The sequence below is a fragment of the Mustela putorius genome, unplaced genomic scaffold (assembly GCF_011764305.1).
Source record: "Mustela putorius furo isolate JIRA1106 unplaced genomic scaffold, ASM1176430v1.1 tig00003853_pilon_pilon_pilon, whole genome shotgun sequence".
Taxonomy (NCBI): domain Eukaryota; kingdom Metazoa; phylum Chordata; class Mammalia; order Carnivora; family Mustelidae; genus Mustela; species Mustela putorius.
In genome coordinates, this window is record NW_025422005.1 from 61,350,681 (window position 1) to 61,366,667 (window position 15,987).

The 15,987-nt window shown below is 37.2% G+C and overlaps 1 protein-coding gene across 4 annotated transcripts in view; it reads left to right on the forward strand.

The window, feature by feature from the left end:
* Positions 1 to 15,987, forward strand: part of LOC101680385 (serine/threonine-protein kinase TNNI3K) — a 329,700-nt gene that overhangs the window by 35,866 nt on the left and 277,847 nt on the right. For all 4 annotated transcript variants that reach the window (XM_045064725.1, XM_045064724.1, XM_045064723.1 and 1 more), the window contains exon 5: positions 1,577 to 1,687. In XM_045064725.1, the coding sequence (XP_044920660.1) occupies positions 1,577 to 1,687 (111 nt within the window). The remainder of the gene's footprint in view (positions 1 to 1,576; positions 1,688 to 15,987) is intronic.

The window sequence follows — 15,987 nt, forward strand, 5'->3', positions numbered from 1 at the left end:
GGTGAGTCCTTCTGTCTTAGGTAGAAGATACTAGCATGGCAATTTCTCTCAATAATATAAGGCAAGCACAAAGGGAGAAGAGATGGTATGAGAAAGAGCAAAATTCAATGTGCAAGGAGCATAGTGAACTCAGTTGGGATTTATGTAAGATTTGGGTATACATAGTTAGAGATTACTAAAGAAATGAATCACAGCTGTCAGGAGTGATTATCAATAACTTTTTATGGAAGCTGAGAAAATGAAGGCAAGGACAGAGATAAAATTAGCTTAGCTTTAGTGGGAAAAAAAAAGAATGGAGAAAATGTAAGTCTATATCTGAACAGAAGGGGCCAATGGAATGCAGAGTATGCAGAGGTAAAATTTAAATACAGAGGTAAATTTAAAATACAGGTATGCAGAGTAGAAAATTTGGAAACTATAACATTAATTTTGCTATTTAGAATTCTTTACCAAAGTTTTTTCACTTTTTTATAACTTCTTTTTCCAGTTACATGTAACAGGTTTAAGAAATCAACTTTTTTTTTTTTTAATGAGTGGATTTTCCTAACCAACAGTATTTGAAATAATATGTTTATGGATAAGTACAATGGCCTATCTCATGAGGACTTGACTTTCTTGCCACAGAGTGTGTTTGAGACCTATTAAAGTATTAAAGAAGTTATTTGAATTCTTACTTTACTTAGAGAAAGGGTTAAACATGTAGATCTTTTTTTGTATTCCCTTCCAATTTGGGGGTTTTATGAATATGACCATCCATATCACTCTGACTTATAAAATAAAGTATATAATAGTAATTTTTTGTAGGCTAACTTAGAGAAATATTTACTTTTATTTTGTTTTTTATTAACCATTTTGAAGGCCCTACCATGTACCAAGTTTAAATAAGTTAATGCATATGAAAGGTTAATTACATAATAAAAATTCAGTGAATGTAAATTGCGATTAATATTGTGAAAAGTTCCCTATCTCTCCAAAGACAGAAATACAATGCAAATAATAGTATGAGGAAAGTAAGCATCTCTTTGGCGATTGCATAAATTATTCTAACTCAAAGGCCTAAATTCTCCCTCAAACATCTTCACTGTCAAAATGAGTCAAGTTAGGAAAGACACTACTGATTAATTATGCATAGGTTTATGACACTATGTGTCATTAATTATGTATAGGAGCCATGACACATATGTAGAGAAGAAGCAATTACTGAATTATCAGGAAATAGTCCACTGCAGTCAGTCCAATCATGCAGCTGCCAGAGAAAGCACATTTATTGGAGCGACCTACACATACGATAGAGGTGAGTTTGCAAGAGCCTCACCATAGGTAATGTCCTTTCTATCTTTCATGGTCAAGTGGTAGAGGATTGATTGAAACTGAATAGCCTTGTCATTTGTTCATACATTTCAACCATTTGAGAGCTGCTCTTTGCTGTCTCATGCACTCTTATGCCAGAAATCACACTTAGGTTTTCTTTGAGCACCTAAACTGGCTGACAGTCAGCGAATCGATATATCCTGTTGCAGAGTGTCCAAACCTGCTATTAGTAGAAAAGTAACACTAAAGATGTGTTTCTTTACAGGACAGTGCAGAATTGATCACTTCTCTACTTCACAGTGGAGCTGATATACAGCAGGTTGGGTATGGTGGCCTCACTGCCCTTCATATTGCTACAATAGCGGGTCATCTGGAGGTAAGTCTCACCTTGGTCACCTGTGAAAACAGACCTGACTCTTTTGATTCTTGATCTTAACTATTTTCAAAAGGTGCTTTTCAGATTCTAGAAGTTGATTTATTTTTCAGCTACTGAACACATACATTTATTTTGAGGACCAAGTTAAGCTATATAAATGTTCTTTTCATAGTCAGTTCAGGCTGTTTTGTAACAATTTAATCAAACATCAATTAATATAAAGATAGCTGGATACACACAGGCTTTATAGAAGTGATTAAGAGCATAGATTTTGGAGTCAGGCAATCACTTGCTGTGTTTACCTCAAACAAGTTACTGTCATCGCTTTTTTTCATTTATGAAATAGAAATTATAATAGGCTTATTTAATGATTAAATTAGAGAATCTATATAAAACACTTTTCAGATTGTCTCGTGGTTTAATAATGAAATATCATTCATTCACTTATGTATTATTTGATTTATTAAGCATCTGTTGTGCCACAATGTGTTGTTCTAGTTTTGAGGTGAGAGTAGTAAAAAATTAGACAAAACTCCATTTTCTTGGAATTTAGCTGTGGAGAATGAGATAGACAATAAAGAAAAGAAAACATATAATATCAGTTAGTAATATGTACTAGAAAAATAAAACAAGGTAAAATAAAGAGTGAAGAAGTGGACACCATTTAAAATAAACTACATAGTGAAACTATATATAAAATATATGTGATAATACATGCAAAGACCCTGTGACAGAAAAGAATTAGTTGTGTTTCAGGGACACAAGTAAGCCAAAGTTATTAGTGTGGTATGAGCTAGAAGTGATGGAGATGAGGTCAGGTGGATGCTTACAAACAAGATCACAAAGTGTTTTTAAAGACCATGGGAAAGACTCTGGATCTTATCTTAGATTTAATTACTAAAATATTAATTTTGTACATACAAAGCACTTTGTATTATTTATTTAATCTACTCACAAATCCTCATGAAATAGCTTTTAATGTCACTGCCATTTTGTAGATATAAAACCATGGCTCTTCTATAGCCATTGTCTTTACATATTGTAAAGCCATTGAGGAAAAGAGCCATGTCTGGAATCCTGGTCAGTTTACTCAAAATCCCATGATTTTCACACTGTATGTCATTTGTGATAACAACAATATCTTTATTATTAAATAGTTATCTATTTCTCCCTTTTAGTCACGTTACAAGTTAAATTGTACTTTCTTCCCTAACACACACACATATATATATGCCAACTGTGAGCAAGCAGAGCTACATATAAAATCATACATAAAACCTATAAAATGGGTGTGATCCATCTTCCTTAACAGCATCACTGTAAAGCACTCTTACATTCAATAAATATTAACATATCTCATTGAGAGCAAAATAATTTCCTTCATGCTGACATTTCCACCTCTTACTAGGTCTTATTTCTCCCCCCAAATAGACCTTTTTGGTGCGATTCACTGTAAATATAAGTGAATCTGTGTTACTTATAAAAGGGGAAATTTCTTTAGAATCGCCTAAATACCAGTGTTTTCCAAAAAAGAGAACAACTGAGGCCAGTTATAAAGTAATGGAAGGTAAACATTAAAAAGTGTGGGTGGAAGAATTGTTGAGGTAGACATTAAGTTCCAGGGAGATATATTCAATCTCTTTTTTTTTTTTTTAATTTTTTTTTAATTTTTTATTTTTTATAAACATATATTTTTATCCCCAAGGGTACAGGTCTGTGAATCACCAGGTTTACACACTTCACAGCACTCACCAAATCACATACCCTCCCCAATGTCCATAATCCCACCCCCTTCTCCCAAACCCCCTCCCCCCGGCAACCCTCAGTTTGTTTTGTGAGATTAAGAGTCACTTATGGTTTGTCTCCCTCCCAATCCCATCTTGTTTCATTTATTCTTCTTCTACCCACTTAAGCCTCCATGTTGCATCACCACTTCCTCATATAAGGGAGATCATATGATAGTTGTCTTTCTCTGCTTGACTTATTTCGCTAAGCATGATACGCTCTAGTTCCATCCATGTTGTTGCAAATGGCAAGATTTCATTTCTTTTGATGGCTGCATAGTATTCCATTGTGTATATATACCACATCTTCTTGATCCATTCATCTGTTGATGGACATCTAGGTTCTTTCCATAGTTTGGCTATTGTGGACATTGCTGCTATAAACATTCGGGTGCATGTGTCCCTTTGGATCACTACATTTGTATCTTTAGGGTAAATACCCAATAGTGCAATTGCTGGGTCATAGGGCAGTTCTATTTTCAACATTTTGAGGAACCTCCATGCTGTTTTCCAGAGTGGCTGCACCAGCTTGCATTCCCACCAACAGTGTAGGAGGGTTCCCCTTTCTCCGCATCCTCGCCAGCATCTGTCATTTCCTGACTTGTTGATTTTAGCCATTCTGACTGGTGTGAGGTGATATCTCATTGTGGTTTTGATTTGTATTTCCCTGATGCCGAGTGATATGGAGCACTTTTTCATGTGTCTGTTGGCCATCTGGATGTCTTCTTTGCAGAAATGTCTGTTCATGTCTTCTGCCCATTTCTTGATTGGATTATTTGTTCTTTGGGTATTGAGTTTGCTAAGTTCTTTATAGATTCTGGACACTAGTCCTTTATCTGATATGTCGTTTGCAAATATCTTCTCCCATTCTGTCAGTTGTCTTTTGATTTTGTTAACTGTTTCCTTTGCTGTGCAAAAGCTTTTGATCTTGATGAAATCCCAGTAGTTCATTTTTTTCCCTTGCTTCCCTTGCCTTTTGCGTTGTTCCTAGGAAGATGTTGCTGCGGCAGAGGTCGAAGAGGTTGCTGCCCGTGTTCTCCTCAAGGATTTTGATGGATTCCTTTCGTACATTGAGGTCCTTCATCCATTTTGAGTCTATTTTTGTGTGTGGTGTAAGGAAATGGTCCAATTTCATTTTTCTGCATGTGGCTGTCCAATTTTCCCAGCACCATTTATTGAAAAGGCTGTCTTTTTTCCATTGGACATTCTTTCCTGCTTTGTCGAAGATTAGTTGACCATAGATTTGAGGGTCTATTTCTGGGCTCTCTATTCTGTTCCATTGATCTATGTGTCTGTTTTTGTGCCAGTACCATGCTGTCTTGATGATGACAGCTTTGTAATAGAGCTTGAAGTCCGGAATTGTGATGCCACCAACGTTGGCTTTCTTTTTCAATATCCCTTTGGCTATTCGAGGTCTTTTCTGGTTCCATATAAATTTTAGAATTATTTGTTCCATTTCTTTGAAAAAGATGGATGGTACTTTGATAGGAATTGCATTAAATGTGTAGATTGCTTTAGGTAGCATAGACATTTTCACAATATTTATTCTTCCAATCCAGGAGCATGGAACATTTTTCCATTTCTTTGTGTCTTCCTCAATTTCTTTCATGAGTACTTTATAGTTTTCTGAGTATAGATTCTGTGTCTCTTTGGTTAGGTTTATTCCTAGGTATCTTATGGTTTTGGATGCAATTGTAAATGGGATTGACTCCTTAATATCTCTTTCTTCTGTCTTGCTGTTGGTGTAGAGAAATGCAACTGATTTCTGTGCATTGATTTTATAACCTGACACTTTACTGAATTCCTGTATAAGTTCTAGCAGTTTTGGAGTGGAGTCTTTTGGGTTTTCCACATATAGTATCATATCATCTGCGAAGAGTGATAATTTGACTTCTTCTTTGCCGATTTGGATGCCTTTAATTTCCTTTTGTTGTCTGATTGCTGAGGCTAGGACCTCTAGTACTATGTTGAATAGCAGTGGTGATAATGGACATCCCTGCCGTGTTCCTGACCTTAGCGGAAAAGCTTTCAGTTTTTCTCCATTGAGAATGATATTTGCGGTGGGTTTTTCATAGATGGCTTTGATGATATTGAGGTATGTGCCCTCTATCCCTACACTTTGAAGAGGTTTGATCAGGAAGGGATGTTGTACTTTGTCAAATGCTTTTTCAGCATCTATTGAGAGTATCATATGGTTCTTGTTCTTTCTTTTATTGATGTGTTGTATCACATTGACTGATTTGCAGATGTTGAACCAACCTTGCAGCCCTGGAATAAATCCCACTTGGTCGTGGTGAATAATCTTTTTAATGTACTGTTGAATCCTATTGGCTAGTATTTTGTTGAGTATTTTCGCATCTGTGTTCATCAAGGATATCGGTCTATAGCTCTCTTTTTTGGTGGGATCCTTGCTGGTTTTGGGATCAAGGTGATGCTGGCCTCATAAAATGAGTTTGGAAGTTTTCCTTCCATTTCTATTTTTTGGAACAGTTTCAGGAGAATAGGAATTAGTTCTTCTTTAAATGTTTGGTAGAATTCCCCCGGGAAGCCGTCTGGCCCTGGGCTTTTGTTTGTTTGGAGATTTTTAATGACTGTTTCTATCTCCTTACTGGTTATGGGTCTGTTCAGGCTTTCTATTTCTTCCTGGTTCAGTTGCGGTAGTTTATATGTTTCTAGGAATGCATCCATTTCTTCCAGATTGTCAAATTTATTGCCGTAGAGTTGCTCATCGTATGTTCTTATAATAGTTTGTATTTCTTTGGTGTTAGTTGTGATCTCTCCTCTTTCATTCATGATTTTATTTATTTGGGTCCTTTCTCTTTTCTTTTTGATAAGTCGGGCCAGGGGTTTATCAATCTTATTAATTCTTTCAAAGAACCAGCTCCTAGTTTCATTGATTTGTTCTATTGTTTTTTTGGTTTCTATTTCATTGATTTCTGCTCTGATCTTTATGATTTCTCTTCTCCTGCTGGGCTTAGGGTTTCTTTCTTGTTCTTTCTCCAGCTCCTTTAGGTGTAGGGTTAGGTTGTGTACCTGAGACCTTTCTTGTTTCTTGAGAAAGGCTTGTACCGCTATATATTTTCCTCTCAGGACTGCCTTTGTTGTGTCCCACAGATTTTGAACCGTTGTATTTTCATTATCATTTGTTTCCATGATTTTTTTCAATTCTTCTTTAATTTCCCGGTTGACCCATTCATTCTTTAGAAGGATACTGTTTAGTCTCCATGTATTTGGGTTCTTTCCAAACTTCCTTTTGTGGTTGAGTTCTAGATTTAGAGCATTGTGGTCTGAAAATATGCAGGGAATGATCCCAATCTTTTGATACCGGTTGAGTCCTGATTTAGGACCGAGGATGTGATCTATTCTGGAGAATGTTCCATGTGCACTAGAGAAGAATGTGTATTCTGTTGCTTTGGGATGAAATATTCTGAATATATCTGTGATGTCCATCTGGTCCAGTGTGTCATTTAAGGCCTTTATTTCCTTGCTGATTTTTTGCTTGGATGACCTGTCCATTTCAGTGAGGGGAGTGTTAAAGTCCCCTACTATCATTGTATTATTGTTGATGTGTTTCTTTGATTTTGTTATTAATTGGTTTAGATAGTTGGCTGCTCCCACATTGGGGGCATAGATATTTAAAATTGTTAGATCTTCTTGTTGGACAGACCCTTTGAGTATGATATAGTGTCCTTCCTCATCTCTTATTATAGTCTTTGGCTTAAAATCTAATTGATCTGATATAAGGATTGCCACTCCTGCTTTCTTCTGATGTCCATTAGCATGGTAAATTCTTTTCCACCCCCTCACTTTAAATCTGGAGGTGTCTTCGGGCTTAAAATGTGTTTCTTGGAGGCAACATATAGATGGGTTTTGTTTTTTTATCCATTCTGATACCCTGTGTCTTTTGACAGGGGCATTTAGCCCATTCACATTCAGGGTAACTATTGAGAGATATGAATTTAGTGCCATTGTATTGCCTGTAAGGTGACTGTTACTGTATATGGTCTCTGTTCCTTTCTGATCTACCACTTGTAGGCTCTCTCTTTGCTTAGAGGACCCCTTTCAATATTTCCTGTAGAGCTGGTTTGGTATTTGCAAATTCTTTCAGTTGTTGTTTGTCCTGGAAGCTTTTAATCTCTCCTTCTATTTTCAATGATAGCCTAGCTGGATATAGTATTCTTGGCTGTATGTTTTTCTCATTTAGTGCTCTGAAAATATCATGCCAGCTCTTTCTGGCCTGCCAGGTCTCTGTGGATAAGTCAGCTGCCAATCTAATATTTTTACCATTGTATGTTACAGACTTCTTTTCCTGGGCTGCTTTCAGGATTTTCTCTTTGTCACTGAGACTTGTAAATTTTACTATTAGGTGACGGGGTGTGGGCCTATTCTTTTTGTATTTGAGGGGCGTTCTCTGAACCTCCTGAATTTTGATGCTCGTTCCCTTTGCCATATTGGGGAAATTCTCCCCAATAATTCTCTCCAGTATACCTTCTGCTCCCCTCTCACTTTCTTCTTCTTCTGGAATCCCAATTATTCTAATGTTGTTTCGTCTTATGGTGTCACTTATCTCTCGAATTCTCCCCTCGTGGTCCAGTAGCTGTTTGTCCCTCTTTTGCTCAGCTTCTTTATTCTCTGTCATTTGGTCTTCTATATCACTAATTCTTTCTTCTGCCTCATTTATCCTAGCAGTTAGAGCCTCCATTTTTGATTGCACCTCATTAATAGCTTTTTTGATTTCACCTTGGTTAGATTTTAGTTCTTTTATTTCTCCAGAAAGGGCTTTTATATCTCTCGAGAGGGTTTCTCTAATATCTTCCATGCCTTTTTCGAGCCCGGCTAGAACCTTGAGAATTGTCATTCTGAACTCTAGATCTGACATATTACCGATGTCTGTATTGATTAGGTCCCTAGCCTTCGGTACTGCCTCTTGTTCTTTTTTTTTGTGTTGAATTTTTACGTCTTGTCATTTTGTCCAGATAAGAGTAAATGAAGGGGCAAGTAAAATACTAAAAGGGTGGCAACAACCCCAGGAAAATATGCTTTAACCAAATTAGAAGAGATCCAAAATCGTGAGTGGGGGAAAGGGGATAAAAAGAGGTTCAAAAAGGAAGAAAAAAAAAAAAAAAAAAAAAAAAAGAAAAAAAAAAAAAAAAAAAAAAAAAAAGAAAAGAAAAGAAAAGAATTTTTAAAAAAGAAAAACACCTAAGAAAAATGTAAAAAAAGAAAAAAAATATATATATTAGATAAACTAGTATAAAATCGTTAAAAAAAAAGAAAAAGGTAACAGTTAAAAAAAAAAATTTACCCGAAGGCGAGAAAAAAAAAATGAAAAAGAAAAAATTAAATTAACTGCAAGACTAAAAAAAATCACAGGAAAAAAGCCATGAGTTCCGTGCTTGGCTTTCTCCTCCTCTGGAATTCTGCTGCTCTCCTTGGTATTGAAACCGCACTCCTTGGTAGGTGAACTTGGTCTCGGCTGGATTTCTTGTTGATCTTCTGGGGGAGGGGCCTGTTGTAGTGATTCTCAAGTGTCTTTGCCCCAGGCGGAATTACACCGCCCTTACCCGGGGCCGGGGTGAGTAATCCGCTCGGGTTTGCTTTCAGGAGCTTTTGTTCCCTGAGCGCTTTCCGTAGAGTTCCAGAGGACGGGAATACAAATGGCGGCCTCCTGGTCTCCGCCCGGAGGAGCCGAGAGCCCAGGGCCCCACTCCTCAGTGCGCGCTCAGAGAACCGCGCCCAATTACTCCCGTCTGCCTGACCTCCGGCCGCGCTCCGAGCTCACCGAGCCTGCGACCGGGTCAAGGTAACACGGAGCTGTGAGCTTACTGTCAGCTCTGTCTCTGTAGCCGGCTTTCCCGTTCCAATACCCGCAAGCTCTGCGACACTCAGACACCCCCGATCCTTCTGTGACCCTGCGGGACCTGAGGCCACGCTGACCCCGCGTGGGCTTCGCCCCGGTTTAGCCTCTGGAGCGATGTCCCTCAGCGGAACAGACTTTTAAAAGTCCTGATTTTGTGCGCGGTTGCTCCGCCGCTTGCCGGGAGCCGGCCCCTCCCCCCCGGGGTCTATCTTCCCGTCGCTTTGGATTCACTTCTCTGCCGGTCCTACCTTTCAGAAAGTGGTTGTTTTTCTGTTTCCAGAATTGCTGTTCTTCTTCTCTTCGATCTGCCGATGGATTTTCGGGTGTTTGCAATCTTTAGATAAGCTATCTAGCTGATCTCCGGCTAGCTGAAGCAGTCTCAGCCTGCTACTTCTCCGCCATCTTGACTCCTCCCTATATTCAATCTCTTAATGCTGGCGCGGTTGAGGAAGTGGGGGTGTTATGGCAGAATCCTTTTGTCTACTGCTGAGTTGATTACATTTGTGAGGGATAGAATTACAAGTTTCAAAAGCAAGGTGGTTAAGAGCTTGGTCTCTTCATCTCCTATTCAGATAGCTATTTTCTTGCTTTGTAAATCATGGTGTGGAAGGAAATATAATTCTACCAGCCTTAGGGCAAATTTTACCAAAATTATTCCAGATAGGCTGCTACTCTTGTCTTGCCTTTCTTCGTGGATTCTCCAACTTCCTTTTTAGCTGTTGTTAACATTTAGTGACTTTTATTGTCAATCACTGCTGCTGCATAAAGCAGGTGTATATACATTAACCTTTATTCCCTTCTTATCTAATGAACTAATTAAGGTACAAATCAGATAATAAAAGAAAATGATACTCAAAAAACCTACAAGCATCATATTCAAATGCAGAATTTTTATCTTTGAATTATTTTTCCAAAGCTATTAATTGCAATACATATTCACTTTTAATATATTTTCTTTCCCCAATATTCATTTATTCATTTAATAAATATTTTTGAACCTCTACTTTTTCTATAGCATAATGCTAGAATATAGGAATGATATAAGAAAATATGACATACTTTTTCCCTCTAAGGCATTATAGTGTAGCTGGACACACAAAATTAATACACAGGAAAAATCATAAATAATTCAAAAGTAAGATAGGAAGGACAGAAGGGGAAAGAGTCAAAGATCAGAGTGAGTATGGTAATTAGAAACAATTAGAAATGTGATAATTAAATAGCAAGAAATGGCAACACAAAATGAAAAGTGTTAAGAATTCACTGGGAATAGAGATCAACATGGACTGAAAGAGCTGGGGAAGGATTTATGAGAGAGGTTTTGAAGTTGGGCTGAACTTTAAAGAGTAGTGAGAACTAGACAGAGAAAAGAGGACTCATGTCCAAAAATGGTCAGGAGAATGAGTTGAACACATTTAGAGGAGAGTAAAAATAACGTTAGGTGAACAGATTGTGAAGAGTCCCTACAAGTAAATTTGGTTATTAGGAATGGACCAGACGAAGGAAACTAAAAATAGAAGTCCAAGGAGTTTAATTCAATTCAATAAACAATTATTGTGTATGTTTTATAACACACATGCCTAGATGGTGTGGTAGATAAAGAGATAAATAGAAGACAGAAATTCCTCCTCTTTAAAGACACTTACAGACAATAGGATTTTTTTTCCAACAGGAAATGACAAGCCATTGAGACTTTTTGAACAAGATAATGACTGGAGATTTGATAAATAACATATTGAAGAGGATTTCTTTGAACAAAGTGTTTAGTACGGATTGCAGAGTGATGATATAATGATTAAACAGACAGAGATAGAAGATTGGGTAAAGGAATCAATTTGGAGGAGAAATCAATTTGCTCCAACATGTTGATCTACTGACAACATCCAAATTTTCAAGTGGAAATATTCATTAATCATTTATGATTAATACACAACATAACAACACACAATTAATACACAACATAACAAAATACACAACTAGCATTCAAGAGAGAAATTGAGGTTTAGTATAAGTTTTTGAAAATTATATGTGAAGAGGTGGTATTTGAAACCAGGATAGCTGAAAGTTATAAATTGGGTCTAATAGATAGCGAAGCACTGAGCCCCTATCCATAGAGACTTGCAGAATTACTGAACAGCCACTGAAGGACAAAGAAGCATTGGTTATAGTGGTGCGAGGAAAACAAGGAGATTTTGCTATCACAGTAATTAGGAGTGGAGAGAATTTCAGTAGATAAAGGATCCTGGATATCAAATGGTATAGAAAGGACAATGAATACAATGGTATAAAATACATACAGTTTTTATTTAGCTGCTTATTTCACTCCTATTTTTCACTCTTCGTTAGCAGAGATGGTGGCAGTGCATCAGTGGGAGTTCCCTTTCATTAGTAGTTACTTTCTTTTATCGCCAACCTGTCTCTGTGCAACAATAACTGATGCTAAGTCTGACAGCCCTCTTTGTCTACACATATAAAATTCAGAACCTCCATTAGTGTCTCAAGTGTGTTTGTCCTCCCATAATTGTGAATTCTATTAAATAATTTTACAATAAAATTTACATTGACTAGGCAGCTGCCTCCTTCAATAATAGAAGAAAACATGTGCTGTGGATTCCTAGACACGGTGATTGCAATTTGAGACTCAGACTTAGGCTTACTGTGCTTTGAAAAGGAAGCAAATGGTGCTTGTCCTGGGTCTTACTACTTCTCCCTGATTTATCCATCAAAAAAATACATGTGCATATGCTGCTTTATACAAGTCCCAAGATCCTGTTAGCAAACTACAAAAATGCATTAAACCCTTTTCTCCCCTTTGCATCCAGGAGACACATATGTCATATGCTCCCTCAACCATGAAAATGAAAAATATTAGCTAACATTTGGTAGTGCTTGATTATTCATGTGCATTTGTTATTTGGCTCTACTGTTAGATGGCTACCATTATACTTAGTTTATCAATGAAGAAACTAAGGATTAAAGAAATTAAATGACTCCCACAGGACCATTCAGACAATAAATAAATGAGATGAGTAGGACTCAAATCTACTCAAATCTGTAGTCTTGTAAATAAAAGAACAATTATTCCCTCTTGACTCTTGTATGTGTTGCTAAAACGGGCTTACAGCCATATGACACAGAAAATATATTCAGAAAACAAAGCATAAGCTGAGTATCTTACTATCTAAAGCCCAGACATTGTTACATATACAATTTAAGCAACATTAATTAATTCAAGAATAATTTTATATGGTTCTTAGTATATGGGCACCAGTACCCATGGATGTATAATGCATGTATGTGGGCCACCACACACACACGTACACACACACACACACCCAAAGTGTAAAACACTTTATGCTTAGTCAAATAACTTGTAAAAGCTGCTACACTTTGGTGTTTCATACAGTAGTTTCTAAAGTTATCAGGAGACAAATCAATTATCTGCAGCTGTAGACAACTGTTTGAATAGCAAGCAGAAAAGCATGTCTGGGATGACACAATATATAATGTATAGGGGCTGTGGAGTGTTTTATTTCTCACAGAAAGTCACAGTTTCATATACACTTTGTGCAGGTGAGAGTACTATTTTTATAGCTGAATTTATGCTATCCTACCTTATCCTTTTTTCAGATTGTAAACACTTATCCAAACACTACTTCAGAAATGCTTCCCAGTTATTTTGGAATTTATTTCTGATTTCAAGGAAATGCAATTGATGTTGTTCCAGTTCATTCTTAACTAAATCATCTGAATGTTTTGGGAGAGAGTTTTGTTTACCATGAAGCTTCTGACTCTTTCTAAGTTATTTCTTTTAAAATGGCTTTAGTTTTCTCCCCAAAGGCACAAACAAGTGAATGCTCAGAATTATAAAATGTGGTCTGTCTGTCTCTCTCTCTCTTTCTTAAAGAGATAATGTGCTCAGGAATTTTATAACTAAAAAGTATTGGATCTGCCTCCAATCTAATGAATAGACAAGTCCCTTATGAACTCCATTCTGAATGAACCCTGAGTCATTTCACAGTGTGCAACACCATTGCCTTAACTCTGATGTCTCCCAAAATTTTGCAGGCAGAGAAACAAATCCTATATGAACATCACAGGCCACTACAATTCAGGCACAGAAAGCACAGCAAGGGCCAAATATACCAGTTAATGCACGTTATTATAAATAATTGTTTATATATCACTCTAGTGAATGCCATGAATGATTGATAGGCATTCTAATTACCTTCCTTTTTTAAAGATCTTATTTAATGATTTCAGACAGAGAGAAAGAGAGATTGAGAGAGAGCTTGGGGGGGGGGGGGTTAGGCAGAAGGAGAAGCAGAATCCCCGCTGAGCAGGGAGCTGACATGAGGCCAGATCCCAGGACCTGGGATCATGACCTGAGCTGAAGGCAGATGCTTAACAGACTGAGCCACCCAGGCATCCCTCTAATTAACATTCTTTGGCATGAACTCTAAACTTGGTCTGAATAGTCATTTGCAGACTGTGATGCCAAAGTTTAATATATCTTCATATCAAATGGTTAAATCTGAAACTAAACCTTTATTATACACATAGTCTTGGAGAACTGAGACCTGATTTAGAAACACCACATCTCCTGTGGCATTCAAGAGTCGTTTTCTCAGACGTCAAAACTAAGAAGCTGTATGTCCTAATTACTGAACGTGCTCAGTATTACAGAATACTGTTTATTAAAGGATACACTCTCTTACTGCCTAGGCTTTTGGTCTAGAGACTAAGATCATAGATTATATATCATAATCAATAATTTTATGGTTTCAGAAGCAGTACCTTAAGTGTGTATCAATTGTAAGATTGATAACAAGAGGACATTACCTTGAGTGTCACTTTTTTTGTACTCAAATCTTTGCCATGGGTTCAATTAACTATTATTAAACATTAAGTACTGCTTTTGGGGTGAGGTAAAAGAGCATAAGCAGGAAAAGCTTTATAGACTAATAAAAATGTAAATGAAGTATTCATCAGCTTGCTACCATGGCAAATGATGAAAGAAGCATTACCTGAGAAATTAGATTCAAAGATTATTGCTAATCAAATCAACCTGAAAGAGAATTATCTTTGTAAACATTCAGCATTTTGTGTGAATTTGCCTCTCTATGGCAACCCTTCTGTGCACTGATTTTGATTCCAATATCCAAGGTACTCCCTACATTCTTTTAAAAAAAGGATAGATAGATAAAGATAAGATAGATATTTATATATAAATCATGCTATGCAATGTATCAGCTAGGCAGAAATAATCTCTGTGCTAGGTATCTGTGACAGCTGATAAGAAACAGCTATAGATTTCAATTCATGTGCACTTAACCTTTTTTAATGCCATATTCCCTACCAGGAATTTGATGGCTGAGTTATGAATCAAGCTTTCTATCGCTTGCTTAAGTCATATCCCCAGAGTTTCAGAAACTCTAAGCCCCTACGACCCAGGATGGCAGGAAATTGCTACTCTTGTTCCCTCAATTAGGAATACATGGGAAAACCAATACTTTCTACCTGTTCTTTAATATAGTAATAAAGTAGAGGTGAGTACCAACTACTTTCTCTCAGGTATGATCCATTCCGGGACAGCATTTAGGGAGTAGAGCTCTTTAAGTATTTTATCTTTTCTAAACATTGTGTAAGCTATTCTCCCGAATGGCTGATTTTGATGGATCTCCAAAGAACCTTTAGAAAATTTCTGAGGTATGAGTAGTGGGAGTGAGAGGCTAGAGCCCCCACGAGTGGCTCTCAACAGCTGCCCTCTGTCACAGCATCTCTCTTCTGAGGTATCCCTCAAAGGTAATTGACACCTCTGCCTCTTTTCACTTGTTCTTTCACAACTGAGTATCAGACTAATATAGCCATTATAAAGCATGGAACTATTAAGGAAGTCACACAAAGTTTTCTGGAGTTGCTTTAAGATGCAATTCAAGTGTAACTACTTAAAGTTCTCTTTAATCTTTCTGCCTTTTACTTTTTTTCTGTGCCCTGAAGCAGGCTACTAGCTCCCTCAGTTCTGGGGTGAGCTGTCTCATAATTACTGCAGATTTCCACATCTGAGAAAGATCCTGGCAAGAGTTAAAGAATCATTTTCATATTTCTCTCCTGAAAACCATACATTAAGCTATCCAGGAAATTGGGACGGGGGGAGGGATCCAAACTAAATAAGACAAAGGGCAATGGATGCAAATCTTTTGTCCAGAGCAATCAAAGATATTACTGGTAGTGGTCAATAGGTCCCTTCATTCTGTGATTCATACTGTCATTATCTTACTCTGTATTCATACCATCATTATCCTACCGGACTTCCTGCAATAGCATTCTGACTTATAAGGCCTGTCTTCCAATCTTTTACAGTCTACTTTATCCTAAATTCTCCTGAGATTTTGCCAGATTGTCTAACACATGGCTTTGGTCACTCCCCTGACCAAGAAACTTGCTGACTCCGAAACACACCCAGCAGGAGGTTAAGTGGTGATCCAGTTCTCCTACCTTTTCAGCCATGGGTGTTCATGCTTTTCATTTACAACACACACTCTAAATTAAAGGAACTATTATGCATTTATATTCCCTATGCTCTTTATCACACTATAGTCTCTTTATAGTTTGCCTCTCCCACCCATCCTCAAAGTTCAGCTGAAATGCCGCCT